At 43.5% G+C, this 26,586-nt stretch overlaps 1 protein-coding gene across 1 annotated transcript in view; it reads left to right on the top strand.

Moving 5' to 3' along the window:
* GLIS3 (GLIS family zinc finger 3) overlaps positions 1–26,586 on the top strand; it is a 478,530-nt gene that overhangs the window by 413,292 nt on the left and 38,652 nt on the right. The window contains exon 10 of the mRNA XM_038769989.1: positions 885–1,053. Within this exon, the coding sequence (XP_038625917.1) occupies positions 885–1,053 (169 nt within the window). The remainder of the gene's footprint in view (positions 1–884; positions 1,054–26,586) is intronic.

Raw genomic sequence — 26,586 nt, 5'->3', positions numbered from 1 at the left:
CCTAATACCAGTACTCAGATTGCTGCCAAAGTCATTCCAGTGAGCCTGTTCCCCACTAGGTAAACTTATTATTGAGAATCTAAGTTGAATTTTGGTTCCCTGAGTGTGGTAACGAGCAAGGGTAGTGATTTATAAGGCAACTTCAGTGGGTCGGCAAATATGCGACTTTTATTAAAGCTGATGCACCGAGCAGAAGCTCTACAGTATCCTCTCTAGCCATTAGGCTTTTTCACACCAATTTCAAAATCGCTAGCAGTTGGAGAGTGGTGGGGAAAAGAGGCATTTGAGGGCAGAGTCAGATCGGCAGAGTGCTGATTTGACGATAACAAACCCATGGTATTAAATCATACCACTGTCAGTTGTTTTTGAAGGGGGAGGTGGTAATTCTACAATTTGAAATGTTCCTCTAGATTACAGAGCTTGGGTGCCATTAAGAGAAGAGAGAGGAATTTTGGATTGAAGGTGTTGGCTGTAGGACTGTTTCGTTGGACATTAGTTTTTGTTTTCCAAGGAAGTCTACAAACTCTGACATTCAAGTCTGTATCATCTTAAAAACACTGCTTCTTTTCCTTCACCCCGAATCTGGATTTCCTAATCTCCACCGATTGTGGCATTGTCAACTGGCTTCTAGAGATCTAGAGTATGAGAGATGTGAGAGCATGGACAAGCGGGGTTAAATCTTGCTGTTATTCGAGATGGTTTACTCCCAGGAGCTAAAACAAAGGATGGGAGCATTTGTCAAGGGGAAAGTTGACTCATGTCACCAAGAGAAAAGCAAACAGAGCTAAGAATAAATCTTCCGTCGGGTTCTATGATGCGGCATTGGGTCTTGCCATTTGTGGCTGAGGAAAGTGCCCTGATGCCTGCTCTCTTTTGGATTTCAGCTACGATTTTCTCCAGCGCTCACTCAAGTCGAAGTGGAACAGCTGCCGGGGCCGGGCCTCCCCCTCATCCCGTTAGTCACCCTTCTCCAGGACATAATGTACAGGGGAGCCCCCACAACCCACCATCCCAGTTACCTCCTCTCACAGCTGTGGACGCGGGAACTGAAAGGTAAGACCATCTGTCTCTCTCTCCTCTAATAGGTGGTATAGCCAAACCTCCCTACGCTGAGAAATGATTTGACAGTTGCTACATTTTATTAATAATACATTGGTGGGTAGAGTTACCCATAGGTGACATTTAAAAAGTACATAGACATTTCACAAGAATCCAGCCTGCTCGTTCTTCACTGGTATTTCCCCCCCCCCCACCCCCGACAAAGAGAAAGTCACTGGCAACAGTCACCTGAAGTGCCCGATTTCAGAAAAAAGATCAGAAATTCCCTGTCCTTTCGACACCTCCTAGTGAGCGGGTATAGAGGTCACGATAAAAAAATGACTCTGTTCCTATAGGCATCTAGAGTTAAGGCTCTGTGGCTACACCCCTCCTGCCGGAGCAGGCCAGGATTTGGCCACCCGAAATCGAGGAGGAAATTGGTTGACCTTCCCTCCCCCAAATTCCGTACAAAACTTTGCAGTTAAATAGGCAGAGAGTGTTTAACTTGTCTGCTCTGTGACCTTGAGCAAGTCACTAAACATCTCTGTGCCTCAGTTACCTCATCTGTAAAAAATGGGGATTAATAGTGCGAACCCAACGTGGGACAGGTATTGTGTCCAACCTGATTAACTTGTATCCAAAGGCTTAAAACGTTCATTCATTAAATCGTATTTATTGAGCACCGACTGTGTGCCGAGCGCTGTACTAAGCTCTTGGGAGAGTACAATACGACAATAAATGGGCACATTTCACAGTTCTTGGCACATAGTAAGTACTGTTATTATTGTTATTATTATTATTTTCAGCACTACATACCATAAAAGAGCCAGGAGAGGATAGTGTCAGCGAAGCCAAGGTTGGATAATGTTTCCAAGAGAAGGGGGTGGCCCACAGAGTCAAATGCAGTTGAAATGCAGTTGATTGCATTGGTGACCATGGAATGGAGGGAGAAGTGGTATTTCATGATATCCTTTGTATCACTTGGGCTGAACTACTTCTTTTCTGAGGGAGCAGCCTCTTAAGAACGTAAAGGGGTGGGGGGCAGAGAGGAGGGTAGAGAAAGCTACGGGAGCAGACCGTGAGAATAGTTCGACAGAACATAAGTTACCGGAAGGCAGGACTGTACCTGTGTGTGCTCTGTGCAGGGCCACTGAATAAATAGCATATTGTGGCAATTCATAAATACTAAAGAAAAACGGAAGTTGATAGGTGCAGAAAAATGACAATAGAAAGTAAAAAAAGGCTCTCATGGCACCTGGTATAAATCTGATGGTCAACAGTTAGGAAGATAAAGCAAACACCCATGGATCAAACCAGGGCTTCAGATTAAGTGCTGCCAAGAAGCAGCGTGGCTCAGTGGAAAGAGCCCAGGCTTTGGAGTCAGCAGTCATGGGTTCAAATCCCGGCTCCGCCAATTGTCAGCTGTGGGACTTGGGGCAAGTCACTTCACTTCTCTGGGCCTCAGTGACCTCATCTGTAAAATGGGGATGAAGACTGTGAGCCCCCCGTGGGACAACCTGATCACCTTGTAACCTCCCCAGCGCTTAGAACAGTGCTTTGCACATAGTAAGAGCTTGATAAATGCCACCGTCATTAAGCAGGGGCTGCAGATTTCCTGTTGATCGCTTGGCTGTTCAGGAACAATAACCATGTGCTTTCACTGATGCCTCTAACTTCCCACCAGAGGCAATGGCCAGGCCTACCTCAGACCTACCAAGAGTCACTGAGTGGAAGACAAGTGTAGGTTATTATTATTATAACATTACTCGGGTATCTCCCTTGTGAGCCCTATTCCTTGCACCCCTCCTACCAGAGAAGGCCAAAATGAGGATAATAATAATAATGTTGGTATTTGTTAAGCACTTACTATGTGCCAAGCACTGTTCTAAGGGCTGGGGGGATACAAGGTAATCAAGGTTGTCCCCCGTGGGGCTTGCAGTCTTAGTCCCCATTTTACAGATGTGGGAACTGAGGCCCAGAGAAGTGAAGTGACTTGCTCAAAGTCACACCGCTGACAAGTGGTGGTGTCGGGATTCGAATCCATGACCTCTGACTCCCAAGCCCGGGCTCTTTCCACTGAGCCGCACTTGAAATCTCTGACACCGCCTAGTGAGTGGGTATAGAGGTCACGATAAAAAATGACTCCGTTCGTATAGGCATCTAGACCTAAGGCTCTGTGGCTGTACCCCTCCCGCCAGAGCAGGCCAGGATTTGGCCACCCGAAATCGAGGAGGAAATCGGTTGACCTTCCCTCCCCCAAATTCCGTACAAAACTTTGCAGTTAAATAGGCAGAGAGTGTTTGACTTGTCTGCTCTGTGACCTTGGGCAAGTCACTAAACTTCTCTGTGCCTCAGTTACCTCATCTGTAAAAAAATGGTGCACAGTTGGGGCACCAATACCAGTGTCAAAATTCATCCTGGTCCAGGTTCTCATCATATCCTACCTAGATCACTTTATCAGTTTCCTCACTGATCTCCCTGCCTCCAGCTTCTCCCCTCGTTGGCCTATACTTCACTTTGTTGCTTGATTCATCTTTAGAAAATGTCTTCCTGCATTCGTGTTTTTTCTCCTCACAAACATTCGTTGGTAATCCATTTCTTGCCGCAGCAAACAAAAATTCATAGTCATGGGCTTCGAGGAACTCCATCGATTCTCTCTTAATTATCCACTCTCTTCTCCCACCACACCTCAGCTCACACCCTCCATTCCTCTCGAGCTCACTCTGTCACTATACCTCATTCTTGACTATCCCATCTCCAAACCCTGACACATACCCTTCCTCCCTTCCCTTTAGAAATCTGAAAAATTTCATCTCTCCCCATCCTCAAAGCCCTTCTGAAAGTTCACCCTCCTCCAAGAAGCTTTACCCAATTCATTTGTCTTCTCCCCAGATTACCCACCAACTATCCTCTCAGCACTTTTTCACTCACAACCTCCCTTTGCATACTCTATTATTTGAGTGATTCTACCTCCTCTCTGCAAATGATCATGTATTTGTCACCTCCCCACCCTCGCCATTAGATCGTGAGCTCCTTGTGGGAAGGAACTGTCTCCATTATATCTCCCAAGTGCTTAGTCCTTAGTGCAGTTCTGAGCACCCAGTAAGTACTCAGTATGCAGCATTAATTGATTGAGAGTCAATCAATTTCTGCATTGCCCTGACTTGCTCCCTTGATTCATCCCCCCTTGCAGCTCCACAGCACTTATGTCCATATCTATAATTTTATTTATTTATATCAATGTCTGTCTCCCCCCGGACTGTAAGCTTGTTTTCGGCAGGACTCTGTCATATTGTTGTAGTGTACTTTTCTAAGTGCTTAATCCAGTGCTCTGCTCACAGTAAGTGCTCAATAAATGCAACTGACTGAGAGTCACTAAAATCACATACTTTGGAATTTTTTTAACATGTCTACTCTGCCTTCATAATACGTATAAGGGTCAAACAACAGCTCTTAGGGAAATAGTAATAATCGCAAAAGAAGTCAACATGTATTTATTTTACTTGTACATATCTATTCTATTTATTTTATTTTGTTAGTATGTTTGGTTTTGTTCTCTGTCTCCCCCTTTTAGACTGTGAGCCCACTGTTGGGTAGGGACTGTCTCTATATGTTGCCAATTTGTACTTCCCAAGCGCTTAGTACAGTGCTCTGCACATAGTAAGTGCTCAATAAATGCGATTGATGATGATGATGATGACTCTGCCTAGGAAGAAAGAGCAACGAGAGCCCCTCCAAAAGGGTGAGAGGGGCCAATAGAGGGAGAGAAGAGCCTTTACTTCTCTGACCTGACTGATTCTCACCAGTGGCACAGAGGCAGGACAGCGAGAATATTCTCTAATCAAAATCTGCCATTCAAATCGAAAGAACTACTCCTCAGGGCTTAGCTAAACCCAAACCATCAGAACGTGAAACCTTGTCCGATTTTCTCATAGTATCAACAGTGGATGGAAAAGCTCCATATTAGTCGAGCATTTCGGCCAGTATCCCAATCATCAACTAGCAAATATTTTCGAGTTTGGGGGCCTCGGACCTCGAACCATTTCTTCCCCCTGCTCTGCGGAGCAGTACCAGTGAAAATAATCCATTAAAATAATAGGCCAGTAGATGAGACATCTTTGAGGCTATTTAGCACATCACTGTAGGCCAAGGCAAGCCTATTCCTATTAACATGTTAGCTGGTTTGCTGTCCAGTTATAAACCACACAAGCCATGGGCATTTCACTATCTCCCTGCGTTCTGCTTTACTGAGAGCATCGTTCCACAGTCTAGTAAAGCTCGGTAATATTCAATCTTGATTTTCGTCGCTTCATTTCATTTCATTATCCGACAACTCCTTAGACGACTATAAGAGATAAGCAATGCCTTTTCCTTCTTTGTATTTCCACCCTTCATATATTAGTGGAAAGCTATTATGCTCAACTCTTGGCAATTTGGCTGAGCGGTTGATTGACTGATTTCTTCAATACCCACAATGGATTGGAGACATTGTTATTTATATTTTGTAGTCTGCATCCTTCCTTGTACATGGCAGCTGATTGAAAGAGTGATATCATCAACATGATGCTTGTGGAAAACAATTTTACTGCTGGCGTAGAATGCTCAGAAAGAGGAGAGGAACTAGAGTTCCGGAGGTAGCATGGAGGTTATTTCATTAATCCAGGAATGAAGATTACAGCCTGCAATGGGACTAGGGGAGAGGGAAAAGGAAAGAAGAGAGCATCACCTGGGAAGAACTGGTACACATTATTTTTACACTGTTGTGAAGGAGAGAGAAAGAGAGAGAGAGGAGAGAGAGGAGAGAGAGGAGAGAGAGAGAGAGAGAGAGAGAGAGAGAGATGGCCCTGAGTTTGAACGTGGGGAACTTGGATGACCGTGGCACCATTGACAGTCAGGAGGAACACGAAATTGGGGCCGAGGAGATAATGTGCTCTGTTTTCAGCGGACTTAATTTTAGTTTAGTTTCCATAGCAATTCCAGTTTCTCTTGATTTATATTCCCATCCTTTTCTTCCAAGCAAGTTGGAGAGGGCAGGTGAGCGGGTTTGTTATCGGTATATGGTTAGACTTCTAAGAAATATAATACAGAAGGGCTGAACTATGAATGTGTTTGCATTAGTACTCAGCATACAAACAGTGAAAGGAAATTCGTCCTCCCTGAACATTTAGTTCCTGCCTCTTTTACTCTGTTTAGTTGGGAAATCCCCCAGTAAAAACTAAAGTAGTTTTCTTAGTGGAAACAGGTCTATCACACTTTGAGATTTTTAGCAGGAAACTGGCATACTTCTTTCTTTGAGTCCATTGATTCACGAGAACATTTAACTTGTTAATAAAAAAAGGTCTGAGTCATAGTAAGAAGTCAAGGAGGATTTGTTTCAAGTTCCAGTCAAGCTCTTTGATCTTTATGATATTAAAGTAAAATAAAAGAAAATTCTCCTAATTTGATGAGGTTCAATTTTTATCTAAAACATCCTTTAAATGGCATATCATTTCAGTGATTTAAGCAGTACTATCACATGTCCCCTAGTATTAATTCTAATTTATTATGGATAATGGTGTTTTTATTATATGTCAATGGTTAAAGGAGAGCAACTCCATATAGTTTATTACAGGTCCTTCCATCAAAGGAACTGCAAGTACTTTGGAAACAATTAACCCATTGTACCTCAGAGTACCTTGGATAGGTCAGGGGTAGCAAGAAGTTGTGTGTGTGAGAGAGAGAGAAAGAGAAATTGAGAGAAAGCTGACCGTACAGACTGGTTTAGCCTGGGAGTCTTGTATTTATGAAGACAGCAGTCCTAATCAATTTTAAAATAGTATACCAGTATCCTAGAATTGAGACTATCCCAGAGGTAAAACAGAGAATGCTCTTACTGTAATCATTTAATCAATGAATGGTATTAATTGAACGTTTTCTGTGTGCAGAGCACTGTACTAAGCGCTTAGGAGACTACAAAACAGTCGCATAGGTAATCACAATACTTGACATCTAGGAGTTTACAGTCTAGTAGGAGAGAAGGGGTCGGTAGCTCCAGACAGAAGGGAGGATGCAAGCTAGGGTCGACAGCCAGAGGGATAAGATCATGGCACCGTATGTATGTTGGTTTTAGAGGAGCCAAGTGCACAGCCTGGGTTGTGGTGGGAGAGGAGTCCACGGTGGGCAGGGAATGCTTCTGTTTATTGTTATATTGTACTCTCCCAAGAGCTTAGTACAGTGCTCTGCACACAGTGAGGGCTCAGTAAATATGATTGAATGAATGACGGAGTGAGGACAAGTAGGAAGGAGAGAGCTGACGGAGTGCCTTAAAGCCGATGGTGAGGAGTTTCTGTCTGATGCAGAGATAGGGGGCAACCATTGGAAATTTTTGAGGAGTGGCGAGATGGGTATAGAACTTTCTTTAGAAAAGTGATTTGGACAGGAGAGTGAAATGTGAACTGGAAAGGGGTAAGATAGAAGGCCAGGGGGGCCAGAAAGGAGGCTGAAGCAGCAGTTGAGGCAGGATATGACAGGGGCTTGGACTATTATGGTAGCAGTTGGATGGAGAGAAAGGAGTGGATTATAGAGATGTTATGAAGTTAGAACTGAATATTCCAGTTGAATGAAAGATGAGTCGGGGATTAAACCAATGTTGGGAGCTCTCCCCCACTAGAGTGTAAGCTCATTGTGGGCAGGGAATGTGTCTGTTTATTGTTATATTGGACTCTCTCAAGTGCTTAGTACAGTGCTCTGCGCATAGTAAGCACTCAATAAATACGACTGAATGAATGAATGAAGCTTATGAAATGGAGAATTATAGGAAATTCTAGGAAAGGACAGGTCTTGGGTGGGATGATGAGAAGTTCTGTTATGGTTGAGCTGTCAACACAGCATCCAAGTAGAGCTGTCCTGAAGGCAGTTTGTAACGTGAGACTTAAGAGGAGTGAGGTAAGGGTTGGAGAGGTAGATTTGAGCAACATCCATGTAGATATGGGAGCAAATGAGTTCTCCAAGGGAGAATGGGTTGGACTTGTGTGACTCGGCTCAGTTCATGTTCCAGTTATAACCTACAGTGTCCTAAAACCTAAGCTCTCCTGGGTACCGAGAAGGAAAGGGAAAGGACCACATATTCGGGGTGGCGTCTTGATAGCGCAGTTTTGAACCCCAAAAGGACATGATCCCTGCCCTCGAGGAACTTATATTCAATGGAGATGTAGGAAATAAAGGAATAAAGGAAAGGAAATAAAGGAAAACAGTGAGGCCTAGTGAGAAACAGCACGATATAGTGTAAAAAGCACAGGCCTGGGAATCAGAGGACCCGGATTCTAACCCCAGCTCTGCCACGTCTGCTGCATGACCTTGGGCAAGTCACTTAACTTCTCTGTGCCTGTTACCTGTCATCTGTAAAACAGGGATTAAGACTGCGACTCCCATGTGGGACATGGATTGTATCCACCTGATTATCTTGTATCTACCCCAGTGCTTAGTACAGTGCCTAGCACATAGTAAGCACTTAAGTACCATTAAGAAGACTGAGGTACAGTGAGTAGATTAGCATCAGAGAAGTGAGGTCTGTGGGCTGAACTAAGGTAGGACATCAGGGAGGTAAGGTAGGAGGGGCCAAGGTGATTGAGTGTTTTAAATCCTATGGTGAGGAGTTTCTTTTTGATGTGGAGGTGGATGGGCAACCTCTGGAGGTGCTTGAGGATTGGGGAAACACAGATTGAATAGTTTTATAGAAAAACTATCCAGGCAGCAGAGTGAAGTAGGTACCGAAGTGGTGAGAGACTGGAGGCAGGGAGGCCAGCAAGGAAGCCGATGCAGTAATTAGGGTCTTTGAAAAGTGGAGAGATGTGTGCCGACCGACCGAGGCTGCAAGAAGATGAGTCATGCAGCAGTGTGATGTACAGTCTGAAGAAGGTGAAAAGATGGAAGTAGCGGGATCAACGAGGAGACTGATGTCATAGTGATATAACAGTGATATGGCCAGAGCTTGAACCAGCGTGGTAGTTGTTTGGGTGGAGAGGAAGGGGGTAGATCCAGGAAATGCTAAAGAGGAATCATCCCCAGTGTTCCAACAATCCTGAGCTGTCCTTCATCGGGAAGCCTGATTTTACCCCGGGTTGCACTGTAAACTCCATATCTGGTCAGCTCCTGTGAACTCACGTCATTCCTATGTCTTGTGATGTCCTCGATGCGATTGTTATTCCCAACTTTAAGTGGAGAAATTTGGCCATCCAGAAGTTAAAGTGTCAAAGAATAATTCGGTAGGACACAGACACTCCTAGATTGTGAGCCCCTTGAGGGACATGGTTTGTGTCTAATTCCCACCTGTATACTCTTTCCCAGTGCTTAGTACAGTACTTTGCACACAGTAAATGCTTAATAAATACTATTACTCTGACTTATGTTGCTTGAAAATGTAAGTTTCTAGCAGTCAGAGTCTGCCTTTTACACTTTATGGAATGCCAAGAACTGAACATATATTAACCAGTCAATCAAAACATTAGAACCAAATATAACTGGCTTTCTCAAAATAAAATTTTCATATTGTCTCAACGTTTCCAAAAAGAAATCACCACATCTCTGGGCACTTATGTAGATAGTTTTCCAATCTAGTGGGCTTATATACCTATATGCTTTGCTGAGTTTCACCAGCACATTAATAATGTTGGTATTTGTTAAGCACTTACTGTTCCAAGCACTGTTCTAAGCGCTGGGGGGGATACAAGGTAATCAAGGTTGTCCCACGTGGGGCTCACAGTCTTAATCCCCATTTTACAGATGAGGGAACTGAGGCCCCGAGAAGTGAAGTGACTTGCCCAAAGTCACACAGCTGACAAGCAGCGGAACCAGGATTAGACTCTCAAGCCTGGGCTTTTTCCACTGAGCCACGCTGCTTCTCTAACATTGAAAGTTATTCCTTTTCTGAAAATAACGTTACCACATGGCATATTTTCCTGTGATCCAGTGGTGGGAAAAATAGGTAGGACTTACTAGTGAGTAAAACTGCTTTGCAACCCTGAAAATCTTTTGGACCCCAGGGAAACCATTCAGTACATATTAACTTAGAATGGTCTAACCAGCTCAGTGTTCATTCAGTTGTATTTATTGAGTGCTTACTGTGTGCAGAGCACTGTACTAAGTGTTCTGCCTCAAACTCTAGCAACAGGATACTTGGAGGAGCCGTGTGATGGTTGCCTATCTTGACATAGGTCGTAGTATTTGGGGATGTCATCTAGCATGTACATTCCTGACTTTCCCTCTTGTTACCCATCATGGATAACTTGTCTATGAATGTATTCAAACCCCTCTTAAACCGGAGAATATTTCCTGCCTACACAATTCCCTGTGATAACAAATGACATAATGTTTACCACCCGCTGGCTGAAGAAGAGTTTGTTTTGTACTTACCACATTCAAGCTTCGGTGGGTGTCCCCTCCTCCTGGTGCCGTGGGATTTGGTGAATGACAGTCATAGAAATGGAAAGAATTGGGGAATAATTCAATTCTCCCAACCTCCATCCCTGTCGCTGTAAATCAGAGGTGCTCATGAGGTGGTTTTGTGCCTGTATAAAAATTAGCTATCCAAAAATGCTGTATAAATTAGAAAAGCAGAGGGGTTCAATTATATTACAGCAGTTATGAGTTTTAAAGGCTTTAATAATTCTCACTTTGTTCATGTAATGTTAAGAATAAGAATTCAGGTCGACAATGGTCTGGAAATTGAATAAGAAAGTTTCTAACATCAGCAGAAACTTGGCTACTCTATATATGGCAGAGAATGCATCTGCTAATTCTGTTGTATTGTACTCTCCCAAGTACTTAGTGCAGTGCTCTGCACCTAGTAAGTGCTCAGTAAATACCACTGACTGATTGATTGTGTTATATGAGGGATGATCTAATCGAGTCAAGTGAAGATCAAATTACCACACGTCCCATGTGTGAGTTTTCTAGTTAACATGTGATGGGAGGCTCAACTTAAAATGTATTTTAGACTGTGAGCCCACTCTTTTAGACTGTGAGCCCACTGTTGGATAGGGACTGTCTCTATATGTTGCCAATTTGTACTTCCCAAGCGCTTAGTACAGTGCTCTGCACACAGTAAGCGCTCAATAAATACGATTGATGATGATGATGATTACAGGGTTTCCACGTGCATCAAGAGGAGCCTTAATCCAAGAATTACTTGCAAGGACTAAGCTAAAAAAGTTCAAATGAATAGAAACTGTAAAAAGAGTAACAATCCCTTTGGAAAAAAGGAAATGGCAGTTGGAAAAACCATAAACCCAGAGTCCACTTCAGGCCAATTGGTTGGAGACATGCTTCACACAGTTCAATGCCTGTCCCTTTCAATGTTCAGCTAATGTCGGATAATAATCCCCATCATTATCAACTATGTTTGCACTGGAGAGCTTTCCGTGTGAACAAAGCCAAGCTGCTTTCCTGCCAGAATCCTCAGGGAGCATCCCATTTGGCCCACCTCTCTCAGAGGAGCAGGAGTGGGATTTCTAGTCTAGCGTAGGGGAGCATGGACATTTTCCATTGCCATTCCTTTTCACTTTGGCTCACCAGGACATGGGGGAAGATTGTATTTTACATGGAATTAACTTCTATATTCACCTGCAGTCACACTCATCCCTGATTACCAACTCTGTATCTTCCTTCTGGGTGTTTTCCTAAACCTCCTTCTTGATGTGCGGTCATAACCTCACAACACTAGTCAGGTGGGTGATCATTTGTGGATATTCATGTGGATGAATTCAGAAAAGAGTCTTTGCTCGTTCAGAAGAAGGCAAAAGAAAAAAATGAGTGATCTGCAGAGGAGCTAAAGATAAGCACAATAATTAACTCATTCTTGAAAATAGGCCAAAGAAATGTACTATCCTGTGCCACTCTTCAAGAGCATGTTACGGGAGTAAAAATGAATAAAACATATATTTTTTACTAGTCTGGAGAGGAGAAAATAGCACCAGGTGCTACCCCCATTAAGCACCAAAACACAACCTTTTTGTTTGCCCAATTTGGCTGAAACTGGATTCCACATTCCCCTTTTCAGCCACACACATACCCATACGTGAACTTGCCCGTAAGTGTTGACTTTGAATACAAAGGACAACCATTTATATATAGAGAGAATCCTGTGAGGACATGAAAGATTATTTGCAAGACTGCATTACATAATAAGAACTGGACTAGGCGAATGCCAGCAGATTTACAATATTTTGTTATTTAGAATATGGATGGGGCTTAGAGGAGTGGCCTCCAGGTTCATCTCTTCTGTTCTGTTGCCCTGGGATAGAGTATGAAGAGAGAGAGAGGGATCTGTAGGGAGTGAAGCAGTAAGACATAGATCCACATTACCAGACTTTGGGGACAAGATTTGCCATTGGTTCTAGCATTCTGCCTCTGATCTTGGCTTTGTTCACACGGAAAGCTCTCCAGTGCAAACTAGAGTTATCTTGATAGCCATGCCGTGTGGCTTTTAGCTTCTGCAACACGAATAAACTGTCCTATATCCCGACCATGAAGCAGGAGTCGGGGAAAGAGAGGGTGGGTGTTCTGATAGAGCCTCTTCCTCTCGAACTCCGTATCAGCCACCAACCCATATTATGAACAAAGTCACCTTTGGGCTGAAACCGAGCCGCTATTTTAAAAAATATCTATTTGGATTTTCAGTAAGGAAAATTAGTCATGGGTTAAGAAAGGAGGGTTTGTGGTAAAATGGAATTCTTTTTTACTCAACCTCAACTTGAAAGTATTGCTAGCATGAAGCAATAACAAGTACAGCCATGATATTATTTGATTTTTTTTGAGCATACAAGAATGTTCTTTTCATATGTTTGTGTGAAATAGCAAGCTACCTCAAGCTGCATCATGCTAGGTTTCCCAGAGTATAAACCCATAAGAGGTTCTAGCCAAGGAGTCGGGACTTTGAATATCCCCATATTACAAAGCTCCTTGTATCTGGCATGAAGCAGGCTGGTTGTCCAAAAGCCTATACTTAAAGCCCTTAAACAATGTGGTTTTGAAATCAACACAGTAATTTCCTCTCTCAGTGGGGATAGTTGGGAGACTTGGCTGCTAAGAGCCTGTATCTCTTTTCAATAAGTGAGGGAATGTCTGACGGCTAAGACGGAGGAGACTCTGAGGCGCGGAGGTGAGTAAAAGCCACGTGACCAAGTTACCAGAGACCAGTCTAGTTTCCTTTTCACATAAATAAGCTTCATTTGGCTCTGGAAATAGGTAGCAATAGGCTTTCTAGTTCATCCTCTTCATCTTCCTCCTCTAATCAAATGAGAGGAAACTTCTGATCCTCATTCTCATGGTCATATCCCGACTCAACTACTTTCACACATCTCCCCACCTCTATTATTTCCCTTCTCTAGTCTATATTTCACTTTGCTGCCTGGATTTTTTTATTTTTACAGAAACGTCTTTTTTTGCATGTTGCCCCATTTCTCACAAACCACCGATGATTGTTTATTCCGGTCTGCATGAGGCAGAAACTCCTGACCATTAGATTTAAGAAGCTCTCCCCCAACTTATCCTTGCTCCTTTCTCACTACAACCGAGCTTGCACTCTTCGCTTATGTCGACCAGCGTACTCGCTGTACTTGTTTCCATCTCTCTCAATGCCAATATTTTCCTCATGCCCTTCTGCATGGCATTCTCTCCCCTTTCACATCCAGCAGACCACTGCTTTAGAGCCCTTCTGATATCACATCTGCTTTAGGAGACCTTCCCTGATTAATCTTTCATCTTTCCACCCTCTTCCCAACACCACTACCATTCAATTAATCAATCGATCAATAGTATTTATTGAGCACTTACTCTGTGCAGAACACTGTACTAAGAGCTTGGGAGAGTGCCGCATGACAGTGTTGGTAGACACATTCCCTGCCCACAGTGAGCTTTCAGTCTACACGCCAACCCTTCTGCATTACCTTACATTTGGGTACTCACCCTGTCCTCCAGTTCCATACCACGTACGTACATATCTTTAAACTCTGTTGGTTTCCCCTACCTGTAGTACATCGTAGTGAGCCTCCCCTTCCAGACTGTAAAGTCGTTGTGGACACGGAACGTCTCTGCCAACTCCATTACATTTTGCTCTCCCAAACGTTTAGTCCAGTTCTTTGCATACCTTAAGTGCTCAATAAATGTGATTGATTGATTGATTGACTGATTAACTACTATACTGTAGTTTCCCAAGCATTTGTTACAGTGCTCGGTATAAAGTTCTTGGTATAGATTAAGGCCTCAATAAATACTATTGATTGATTGCTTCTCCTTTGAGTTGCTTCTATAGGCCTTGCTTAATCCAGCAATGAATGCCCCTTCCAGGACCCCAGATCAATCAATCAATCAATCAATCATATTTATTGAGCACTTACTGTGTGTAGAGCACTGTACTAAGCGCTTGGGAAGTACAAGTTGGCAACATATAGAGACAGTCCCTACCCAACAGTGGGCTCACAGTCTAAAAGGGGGAGACAGAGAACAAAACCAAACATACTAACAAAATAAAATAAATAGAATAGATATGTACAAGTAAAATAAATAAATAAATAGAGTAATAAATATGTACAAACATATATACATATATACAGGTGCTGTGGGGAAGGGAAGGAGGTAAGATGAGGGGAATGGAGACGGGGACGAGGGGGAGAGGAATGAAGGGGCCCAGTCTGGGAAGGCCTCCTGGAGGAGGTGAGCTCTCAGTAGGGTCTTGAAAGGAGGAAGAGAGGTGGTGCAACTGGGCCAGAGTGTCTGATATACAAGTGAAATCCGGACAGTAATGTTTTCCCTTCAGTTCTGCTCGGTCCATTAAAGGGTTTTACACTTGACCACTAGTGAAATGCAGCCACAGTGATGGAAAATAATTTCCATCGAGTCATTTGGCATTTTCACTACTGCTTACAGCCCAGAGATCATTTTTCCTTAGATTGTGAGTCCTGTGTGGGACAGGGACTGTGTCCAACCTGATTATCTTGTATCTGTAGTACTTAGTAAAGTGTTAGCACTGGCACATAGTAAGTTCTTAACAAACAACACAATTAGCCTCACTAAAAGATAAGATATATTCCTTTCAATTTCCACCATAACACTTTGGCAGGGTCCTTCCTGATTCCTTACTGGCCTCTTGTTGCTTTTTCTAAAAAGTTATCTCTCTTCGTTCCAGCCAGAATATGGAAGTCCACAAGAAACTGACAGTCACTGGGGAACCCTACTATATCTAACAAGAAGGCTCATCAGAGAGGCTTTCTTCTTCTCTGTACTCTCACATCTCCTCCTGCCTTCAGGACAGCTCTACTTGGATGTCCCAACTTGTACTTCCCAAATGCTTAGTACAGTGCTCTGCACATAGTAAGCGCTCAGTAAATACGATTGAATGAATGAATGAATATCCCACAGACAGCTCAAACTTCATATGTCCACAACAGCGCTTCTCATCTTCCCAACCAAACCCTGTCCTCTTCCCGACTCTTTCCCGTCACTGTAGACAGCACCACCGTCCTCCCTTCTCACAAGCCTGAAATCTTGGCATTATCCTCAACTCTTCTCTATCGTTCGACCCACATTTTCAATCTGGCACCAAATCCTGTTGGTTCACCCTTCACAACATTGCTAAAATCTCCCCTTTCCTCTCCATCCAAACTGCCATTATGCTGATCCAAGCACTTAGCATATCCCATCACAATTGCATCTGTCTTCTCGCTGACCTACTTGCCTCCTGCCTCTTCCCATTCCAGCCCATGCTTCACTCTGCTGCCCAGATAATTTTTTCTACAAAACCACTCAGTCCTCGTTTTCCTACTCCTCAGTGACCTCCAGTGTTTGCTCATCCACTTCTGCATCAAATGGAAACTCCTTTCCATCAGTTTTTAAAGCACACATCACCTCACCCTGTCCTATCTGACCTCAGTGATTTCCTATTACAAGCCAGCATGCTCATTTCACTCTATTGCCAAACTCTTCACTGTACCTCAATCTTGCTATCTCGCTGCTGACGCCTTACCCACAACCTGCCTCTATCCCAGTATTCATTCATTCTTTCAATCATATTTATTGAGCACTTACCACGTGCAGAAAACCGTACTAAATGCTTGGGAGAGTACAATTCAACACTAAACAGACACATTCCCTGCCCACAACAAGCTCCCACCCCTTCATTGTTGACAGATCACTACTCTCCTCACCTTCAAAGCCTTATTAAAATCACATCTCCTCCAAGAGGCCTTCCTTGACTAAGCCCTCATTTTCCCTACTCCTCTCTTCTATATTGCCCTGGCACATGGATCTGTAGCCTTTATGCAGTCCACTCTCAGTCCCACAGCACTTATGTACATATCTGTAATTGATTTTAATGTCTGTTTTCCCCTCTAGACTACAGGCTCCTGGAGGGTAATAATAATAATAATAATAATGGCATTTGTTAAGCGCTTACTATGTGCAAAGCACTGTTCTAAGCGCTGGGGAGGTTACAAGATGATCAGGTTGTCCCACAGGGGGCTCACAGTCTTAATCCCCATTTTACAGATGAGGGAACTGAGGCACAGAGAAGTGAAGTGACTTGCCCAGAGTCACACAGCTGACAAGTGGCGGAGCTGGGATTTGAACCCACGACCTCTAACTCCAAAGCCCAGGCTCTTTCCACTGAGCCACGCTGCTTCTCCAGTAGGGTAGGGAACATGTCTACCAACTGTGTTTTACTGTACTCTCCCAAGTCCTCAGAACAGTGATCTGCAAGCAGTAAGCACTCAGTAGACACAATTGATTGATTGAGCTCAGAGTCAGAACTCCAGAAAGAGATGAATGAAAACTCATGTCTTCTTCTGACAACTAGAACAAAAGAATCCAGGTATGTCCCTGAAGTTGTTAGAGAAGGTAAGATAGGGAGATTTATATTTGCCTCAGTATCTCGCTTTATCAGCCAGATGTGTAACTGTTAGAGTGAAAGCTCCCTGTGGGCAGGAATGCCCGCTTCTTTATGATTGTGTTTTCTCAAGAGCTTAGTACAGTATATTACACCAAGTGGGAACTCAGTAAATTTGATTAAGAAGCAGTGTGACTTGGTGGAAAGAGCATGGGACCTGGATTCTAATTCCATCTCTACCACTTACCTGCTGTGTGATCTTGAGCAAGTCACAACTTTTCTGTGCCTTAGTTTCCTCATCTGTAAAATGGGGATTCAATGCCTGTTCTCCCTCTCACTTAGAATGTGAGTCCCATGTAGGACCTGATTATCGTGTATCTACCCCAGTGCTTAATAAGTGCTTGTCGTATAGTAAGCTTAATAAGTGTTTGTCGTATAGTAAGCACTTAACAAATACCACACATTATTAGTAGTAGTATTAGTATCATCATTACTATTGATTATTATTACTATTTTGTAGCATTTATAATAATAATAAGAAGATGATGGCATTTATTAAGCACTTACTATGTGCAAAGCACTGTTCTAAGCACTGGGGAGGTTACAAGGTGATCAGGTTGTCCTATAGGGGGCTCACAGTCTTAATCCCCATATTACAGATGAGGTAACTGAGGCCCAGAGAAGTGAAGTGACTTGCCCAGAGTCACACAGCTGACAGCTGGTGGAGTTGGGATTTGAACCCCTCACCTCTGACTCCAAAGCCCGGGCTCTTTCCACTGAGCCATGCTCCTTCCCTGGCTTGCAAGATGAGAAACAACAATTCTCTTTTTAAGCAAAAGATGGATCCTGTATTGGGATTTCTTTTAGACCATCCATCCGTGAATACCTCAATCTTATCTCACCTACCTATGTTGCTTCTGGTCCAATAATAAGAATCGGATTCTTAAAGCCTTGCCTAAGGCACTTACCTCTCGAATCTCCTTCGGTAAGAAATTCTTCAGTCATTTGACTACACACTGTTAAAAAGTATGATGACGATTCTCACGACGTCAGTGGTGGACAAGCTTCTTTCCAGTCACAAAAACTTCAAGTCCAAGCACGTGTGTGAGGGAATTGATTTTAGTGCAGACTAGTGATTTTTGTCCTCTCTTACCCTTGCTACTTGTGATCCCATTTGAGCATGGAGGTGGCTATTTTGCATACTGCCTGTGGGAATAGGATGCTACAGAGAGCATCATCCCTATGCTGTGCTCACTTTGCGTGGCCTAGCGGAAGGGGAATGGGCTTGGGAGTCAAGAGGATCTGGGTTCTAATCCTGGCTCTGCCACATCTTCTGGGCAACCTTCAGCAGGTCATTTAAATTTCCTGTGCCTCAATTTCCTCATCTATAAAATGAGGATTAAGTTGGGGATGAAGACTGGAAGCCCCCCGTGGGATGACCTGATCACCTTGTAACCTCCCCAGCACTTAGAACAGTGCTTTTCACATAGTAAGCACTTAATAAATGCCATCATCATCATTATTATTATTATTATTACCTGTTCTCCCTCCTGCTTAGACAGTGAGTCCCATATGGGGCAGGGACTGTGTCCAACCTGCTTATCTTGTGTCCAACCCAGTGCTTAGTACAGTGCTTGGCACATAGTAAGTGCTTAATAAACACCACAGTTATTATTATTACAAATGGGGATTTGTATATAAAACTCACACTTACACTTCATAATGTACTGCCCACTTATTTGTTCATTTATAAAGTATGACCTTTGACGTTCTTTTAACATTACTGTCTTGACTGAAATATTTGTATTTTGAGGTATTATATAAGAAACTGAAGGAATCCATTTTTGCTTTACCCCCTTAGGCAATAGAGAAGCAGCATGGCTAAGTGGAAAGAGCCCGGGCTTTGGAGTCAGAGGTCATGGGTTCAAATCCCGGCTCTGCCACTTGTCAGCTGTGTGACTTTGGGCAAGTCACTTCACTTCTCTGGGCCTCAGTTCCCTCATCTGGAAAATGGGGATTAAGACTGGGAGCCCTCCATGGGACAACCTCATCACCTTGTAACCTCCCCAGCGCTTAGAACAGTGCTTTGCACATAGTAAGCGCTTAATAAATGCTATCATTATTATTATACTGAATACTTAAATTTCTAAGGTACCATGAAGCCAGTCACACTTTATGGTCAGTGGTCCTCCTATTTGGAGAATTTCTAGAAGATTGGCCATCTTCAAGCCGGCTAATCAAGATATACCCTTTCTCAAGTGTTCTAAACCTCAATTTTGACACTGCTAGCAAAGAGTGGGGCAGGGTGTGAGAGATGGCCATCGAAGTTTCAAAGTGGCCGCCCGACATTTCCCGGGGGATTCGCTTCTCCACTGATCTGTAGGTCCTTCCCTATCCCAGCTAGACTCTGGACCTATTCCTCTCCTCAACCCCACCTCCCACAGTTTCTTTTTTTACTATGAAAAGAGCCCCTAGGCTCCCCTCCCAAACGGTCACTTCCAAGCTATTCCCACCTTTGCACTGGCCCGGAGGATTCAACGGGCAGTTTCTCACAGAATGGATTATGGTGGACACTCTATAGCCAGGTTTGCCCACCAACTGGATCTTTCCTGGGTGATCCAATCAGGGAAGGACAGCTCGTAAAGCATTGCTTTAACCGGTGGAATCCAAAAAACAGAGGTTGCCTGGAAGCTATAGTTTGTTGTGAAGGTTGTACATTACCAAGCCACTAAACTTTCATCTTTCTATTTCTAGCAATTCTCCTCATTTCTCAGTCAGAACAACCAGTATGTTTTCCCCCTTTTTCACAGGGAATGTCCTTGGGCCATCCAGCTTTCGGCATTTTCTTCCTCTAGATCCCTGCGGCCTGTGCTCTACTTTTCTTACTGTGAGGCACCACAGTGTGTACTGACACTCTTGAAAATCTAATTGTTCATTTTGCAAAGGAAAGTAGGCACATTGTGTGAAACTTTTCAAGAGAATCTGACTTTTCCCCTCCCATCCTAGTAATCTAAGTTAATCCTCTTGTTTGATCCTCTCACGCTGCCTGAATGATGATATCAGAGGCATAATTCTGACGACAGACACTGAAAGTGCCCAGGATAACAGTGTCTCTTCTGTTGTTGGAAGAAGCTGGTAGGGTCAGTTTTTCCCCCCTTTTCTCCATCACGTCAGATCCTGAAAAGCATGATCACTATAGCAATAGCCAATTCTATAGTCAAGACATCTCCAGGCCACTCAGACTCCTGATTACAGTTTGCCTTGCATAATTCATTTCTCAGACATTTCCAAGTCATTTTTCCACAAAAAACATTTCACTGGGCCTGGGTTGTGTGTGACACTTGCCAGAAAAACAAGCCTGTACGCCGGGGGCATTTTCTTGCTGCTTCTTTGACTAATAGCTTGTGCACATTGCCCATGTGGGGGTGATTCCCTCAGAACGCTCTTCTTTTAAAATGGCACCACACCCAGAACAACAAAAACTCCTCTTATTGAAAAATCCTTAGAGACTGTTTCAAAGCTCCACCCGCTCTACATCTCTAGCTCCGTAGCTTTATCCCAGGACCTCAGGATTGGGGTTGGGAGGTCAGTTTCTGATTATTTATCAATTTTTTGCATGGTCTTGGCAAAGCACCTACTATGTGTCAAGCACTGTTCTAAGCGCTGAGGTAGATAAAAGCGAATCGGGTTGGACACAGCCCCTGTCCCCCATTGGGCTCAGGATCTAGAGGAGTTTTAATCCCCATTTTACAGTTGAGGACACTGAGGCACAGAGAAGTGAAGTGACTTGCCCAGGCTCTGCAATTGGCAGAGCCAGAATTAGAATCAATCAATCAGGCGTATTTACTGAGCGCTTACTATGAGCAGAGCACTGTTACTAAGCCCTTGGGAGAGTACAACGGAATTATCAGACATGTTTCCTGCCCTCTAACGAGCTTACAGTCTAGAGGAGGGAAACGGACATTAATATGGCTAAATAAGTGAATTATAATTAAAACCTAGGTCCTCTGACTCTCAGGCGTAGGGCTCTTCCCATTAAACCATGCTGCTTCTCGATTGTGATTCGCGCTCATAGCCGCACTCTTATGTTATACCAGAAGTCCTGTCCCAACTTCCAGTCCCAAGTCATACTAATGACTGCAGAAACTCCCCTCCACAACAGCTTGGATTCTGAAACCTCAGACCTCTGACTATAGTGGCAGAGGGGTGGTGAGAGATCTGGAGTAACTCCTGCCGCCAGAACAGGGGTGTCTTTTAGCCTCATTCCATGGACAGTGAAGTGCAGCCCACAGTCCTGATGTCAGTTTCTTCATTGTGGAAAGCTGGTCCTGATTGTTTCAGAAGCAGAATTAAATTTGCAGTTCCCCCAGTAACACACTGTGATTCATTCGGGGACAAATCTGGATTGAAATGAGTCCAAGTTTCTCTTTTGTGAGACAGAAGGGAAGTATAAGTAGATACTATAGTCACCCATATGAGTAAGCCAGGAATTCATGAAGTGATTCATAAATCGTTATAAAGACCACTAAAGTCTACTAAAAAGGAGCCCTGTCTGGCTATACAAAGTGGGGTATTATCATCGGGGGGTTTTTTTTAGATGTTAAATCAAATGTGAAATCCTTAAAACTGTGCTTTTCATTTTGGGTTTTGAAAAGGATTCCTTTTTCTTTTCCTGCAGTTGGCTGACTGCTAAAGCCATTTTTCATTGATTAGTTTTCACAGATGAATTTAAAAACCACAGAGGATGATATCCCACGATTCTTTAAAAAAAAATCCAGACCAGCTTGTGTCCATTGTCCTCCCTCTCTGGCAGCAAATCAATGATCTTTTCACGTGAATACTGTGAACCAAGCTATTCTAAACCTCTTCTATGTGAGACCCATAGCCCTGCAGCTAAAATAAAAACCAACACCACATATCAACCAATATTGAATCTATTTGATCATGTAAACACATATGTTCTTTCTTTTGAAACTGTTAGCCTCAACAAGATCCTAAAACACAACCCCCACACTCCCTGTTGGAAGTGTTTAAGTTTTGGGCATAAGCTATTAGCATTAGCAAACATTCCTGACGTTCTTCACTTGTAGCACAGTCTGTTGGTAAATTTTCATTGAAGAGGCAAAATTGTCAATGCCTTTAAGAACATCTCCTAGTTTCAGGGCCAGGGAAAAGATTCATTCCAGGCGCTACTAGTCATAACAGCCCAGGTCACTAATGCCCCAACCCAACGACCTGACTGTTTTCCTAAATTACCCAGAAAAATGTGAGAGGCATCCATTCTGCTTGCCTCTGGAGATTGGCCCCCCAAATTTTGAGAAAAATAATTTCTGCCTTCTGAGGAAGAAGTGAGCTATCAGATGTTCCGGTGGGAGACACTCGGGGATCGGAGTGACGATATTACAGAATAATAATATATTGTAATGTAAAATAGCAATATATTAGCTTCTTACCATGAGGGAAGGTTAACTAGTTATTAGAGGGAAAAGATAGGATTCTGTAGACCCCCCCTTTCGCCCCCACCCTGCCACAGTTTTCCGGCCAACCGAAAGCTAGGTGGCAGGGGGGGGGGGGATAGAAAGCAAAATAATTTGGCCACTGGAACTCATTTTTCAGCCCACTCACTCAGCTTTATATGGTCTTCTGGGCATTGCACCACTTAAAAGATCATAATGCCATCTGCAAACTTCCAGACCATTTCGGAAGATGTTAACAAAACCGGTCCCAGCATTGATCCTTTGGGGACCCCCTTGTTTACTCTTCTCTAGAGCTGGTTCCAGACAGTTTAGCCACTCTGAGGCAGAGGGAAACACACAGCCCCCTCCTCTTCTGCATGATGTCATTACACGAATCTGCATGGGCCCATGTTGTCTATGATGTCATTATATTACGATATCTGCACATGCAGCTTTCCATGCAAACCCCTAAAGTTAAAATCTTTCTCTGGAGAACCTCCTGACCCACCCTCCCATCCACTTGCTCCAAAGTCATTGCAAATCACACTCAAATCACTGTTCACATAGGCACTGCTTCCAATGGGCTGGACTCTGCCCGATTTTTAACTACTGCCTTGCCACAGGTCTCCCGACAGCATGCCCTGCTCTTCTCCATCCTGAAAAGCAGCTCTTTATTCATTCCCTTTGCTTTCCGTCTTGTAACTGGTTTTCTATCCGTGCCAGAACATTCCCTCCAATCTCATGATTACTCAGTTTTTTTTCAAAAGCCCTTAACATGAGACCTTGTCAAAAGGCTTTTGAAAATCTCAACATATTATGTCTACCAATTCCCCTTTATCCATATGCTTGTTGACCCCTTCAAAGAACTCCAGCAGATTAATGAAGCACAATTTCCCATTACAGAAACCATGCTGTCTTTCCTCCAACAGGTTGTGTTTTTCGAAGTGCTTCACTGATCCTAACCTTAATTATAGGTTCTACTGATTATCCAGTTATGGCATTAAGACATCATAATTCCCACCATCACCTCTGGATCCCTGGTTGCAGTTAGTCAATTGATGGTATATACTGAGCGTTTACCATGTGCAGAGCACTGTATTATGTTCTTGAGAGGGTACAATACAACAGAGTTGGCAGACACATTCCCTGCCCACGGTGAGCTGGGAAGTGCTACACCATTGTCCTCCAACAGTAACCATTTGTGACTACGTTACACCTTTTCACCTTGAGTTCTGTACTCCACTTCCAGCCCCCCAGTTCCTTTATAATTCACAAGTGGACACCATTCAGTCCTTGTGACTGGTTTACGTCTAGTTTGTTAGTTTGCTCTAAAACAACCGATGTGCTCGCTACAGTTTAATCCAGTTCCTCTGACTTGCTCGTGACATAAAGCAACTTGGATGTGGGATTCTCTACCATCTTAAACTAAAGACTTTATCATCCATAAGTCATATTTATTGAGCACTTACTGTGTGCAGAACCCTGTACTAAGTGCTTGGGAGAGTACAATATAACAGAGTTAGTTGGTTGACAAGTTCCCTGTCCACAACAAGTGTACCGTCTAGAGAGGGAGACTTCATTAGGCTTCTCAGCTCCTTTTCATCCCTAAATGTGCCGTTTCTATTCCAACCCTCAAGTAGTCCCAAAGGTCACCTATCCAGATTCCTATTTTTGCTATATTTGGAGAATCTGTTCTGGCTGGCCCAACTATTTATTTGCATCTAACTGTCTGCCACTGTTTATTCATTAAATCGTATTTATTGAGCACTAGCTTTGTGCAAAGCACTGTACTAAGCCCTTGGGAGAGTACAGTATAACAATAAACAGACACAGTCCCTGCCCACAACAAGCTCCCTTCCTCACTTGGATGAAAGGGTGATCTTTTCCCTCTGACAACCACCTTTACCCTTGCAGTTAGCTGGGCAAGGTTTCTGTATGGCCGTCTGATTCTTTTATTCACTGTGGGCAGGGAATGTGCCTTTTTTTGTCATGTTTTACTCTCCCAAGCTCCTAGAACAGTGCTTTGAACACAGTAAGCACTCAATAAATACAATTGAATGAATGAATTTTGTTTGCCTCATTCATTTTACATCTAAGTTAGAGTTCTTGTAACAGCCTTATGGGCTACTAGTGCCCACTTTTAACTTCTTCCTACTTAAGGGCCACAGTGTGTCTTTTTTTTATTTTTCTAAAAATGAAATGTCCTGGCATTGATATTTTTGGCCTTCCTTCTTCCCTCTTGCTCAGCAAGCATGTTACATTTGCTTGAGTTATGATCTTTAATATATAGATCTCTTTTATCAGATCCTGTCCACTACTCAGAATTAAATCCAATGTATCATCTTTATTTGTTGCTTCTATGACTACCTGTTTCCGAGAACAATCATTCATCTTATCCACAAACCTTACCTCCCCTTCTCTTCCATGTATGCATGCAGCCAGTCAGTATTAGGATAACTGAAGTTTCTCATTATTACTCTCTGCCACAGTTTTATAGCTTTCCCATTCTTATCTAACATTTCCCAATTACTAGCCAAAGCCTGGACAGATGATTTATAGAACATTCCTACAGCGATCTTTTTGTTTAAATCTGGAATTTCAATCCAAAGGGATACATCATCAGTGATGTTTATTGAGTGCTTACTGTGTGCAGAGCACTGTACTAAGTGCACTTGGGAGCATACAATACAACAGAGTCGGTAGGGAGGTTCCCTGCCCACAACGTTTGACTCAGATTTTTATTATAAAAATGTTTGTCACTCCCATACAATGCCACATCCATATCATGGACCCATTCATTTCTTCTTATAGAATTTATATCCTGGTTGCCCTGAGTCACACTGAATTTTCTTCCCTGCACCAAGTCTCAGAGATGCCAATTATGTCAAGGTCCTTATTAACTGCTAATTTTGCAGTATTCATGCAGAAACATTGGTAATAATAACTTTAATAATTGTGATATTTGTTAAAATGCTTACTTTGTGCTAAGCACTGGGGTATGTAGAGATTAATCAGATTGGACATAGTCCCTCTCTCGTATGGGCTTTAAGGTTGGGGGTGGATGAGGAGGGAGAAGAACAGGTATTCAATCCCCATTTTATAGTTGTAGAAACCGAGGATCATAGAAGTTAAGTGACTTGCCCAAGGTCTCACAGAAAGCATGTGGTGGAGACAGGATTTGTATACTTAGGTTTTGCTCTTTGGATCTTTTTCAAATTTGCCATCTTCCCTGTTTGTTGGGCAGTCAAGTTGGCCTCATTGTTTTCCTCAGATGCCCCTTATGATTACCTCAGGACCCTACCAGCACCGCCCAACCCCAGACATCGTTTTAGTGCAGATCTCAGGCTTTTTGGTACTCAGTGGCTTTCTGCCAGGGTGTAGTTTACAAGCTGTCCGGCGCTTTTTTGCATTTTGAGTTCCAGCAGCTTGGTGCTCTTTTGGTTCAGGGGGAGCCTGTCCCTCCTATATTAGTTCCACCTTTCCCCAGGGTCCCTAGGGCTTAGTGCGCCTAAGGCGCCCTCTCCAAACCACCCCCTCTGCCTCCCTCCCTTCCCCCAAGACACACAGACCCCATCATCTCACCCACCTATTGAGATTTGGAAGCCTGCCTGCCTCTGAAGCTCTGCGCATGGAACCGGCGGCGTTTCAGAAAATGCAGCCCTGGAACTCAGGGACTTCAAAACCTAGATTTAGCCTCCCGGGGAAACGTTTGAGGACAAAGTAAAGAAGAGCCTCAGAAATATGGCACCACAGCTGAAAACCGGGAGACAACTGCTGCAGTCAAGAAAGGAGCAGCTTTTTTTTTTTTAAAGCAGATGCTCCAAGAGGATCTTGACAGAAAGAAATGAAAGTTAGAGTAGCACCAAACATTGCCAACTCCAGCACTGCAACCAACAGTCTTTCTGTGAGCATAGTGTGCTCAGGATTGCGGATCCTCCACTGGCCTTTTCAGCTATTCATGTGCACATAGGCAAACTTTGCCATCCTTAGCCCTGACTTCAAGAGCAAGGGACAAATATTTATCCCATACAGAAGCAGCGGAGAAGCGGCGTGGCTCAGTGGAAAGAGCCCGGGCTTTGGAGTCAGAGGTCATGGGTGCAAATCCCGGCTCCGCCAATTGTCAGCTGTGTGACTTTGGGCAAGTCGCTTCACTTCTCTGGGCCTCAGTTACCTCATCTGTAAAATGGGGATTAAGACCGTGAGCCCCAAGTGGGACAACCTGATCCCCTTGTATCC

Source organism: Tachyglossus aculeatus, chromosome X4 (assembly GCF_015852505.1).
Source record: "Tachyglossus aculeatus isolate mTacAcu1 chromosome X4, mTacAcu1.pri, whole genome shotgun sequence".
Taxonomy (NCBI): domain Eukaryota; kingdom Metazoa; phylum Chordata; class Mammalia; order Monotremata; family Tachyglossidae; genus Tachyglossus; species Tachyglossus aculeatus.
This window is presented reverse-complemented; position numbering and strand designations above follow the sequence as displayed.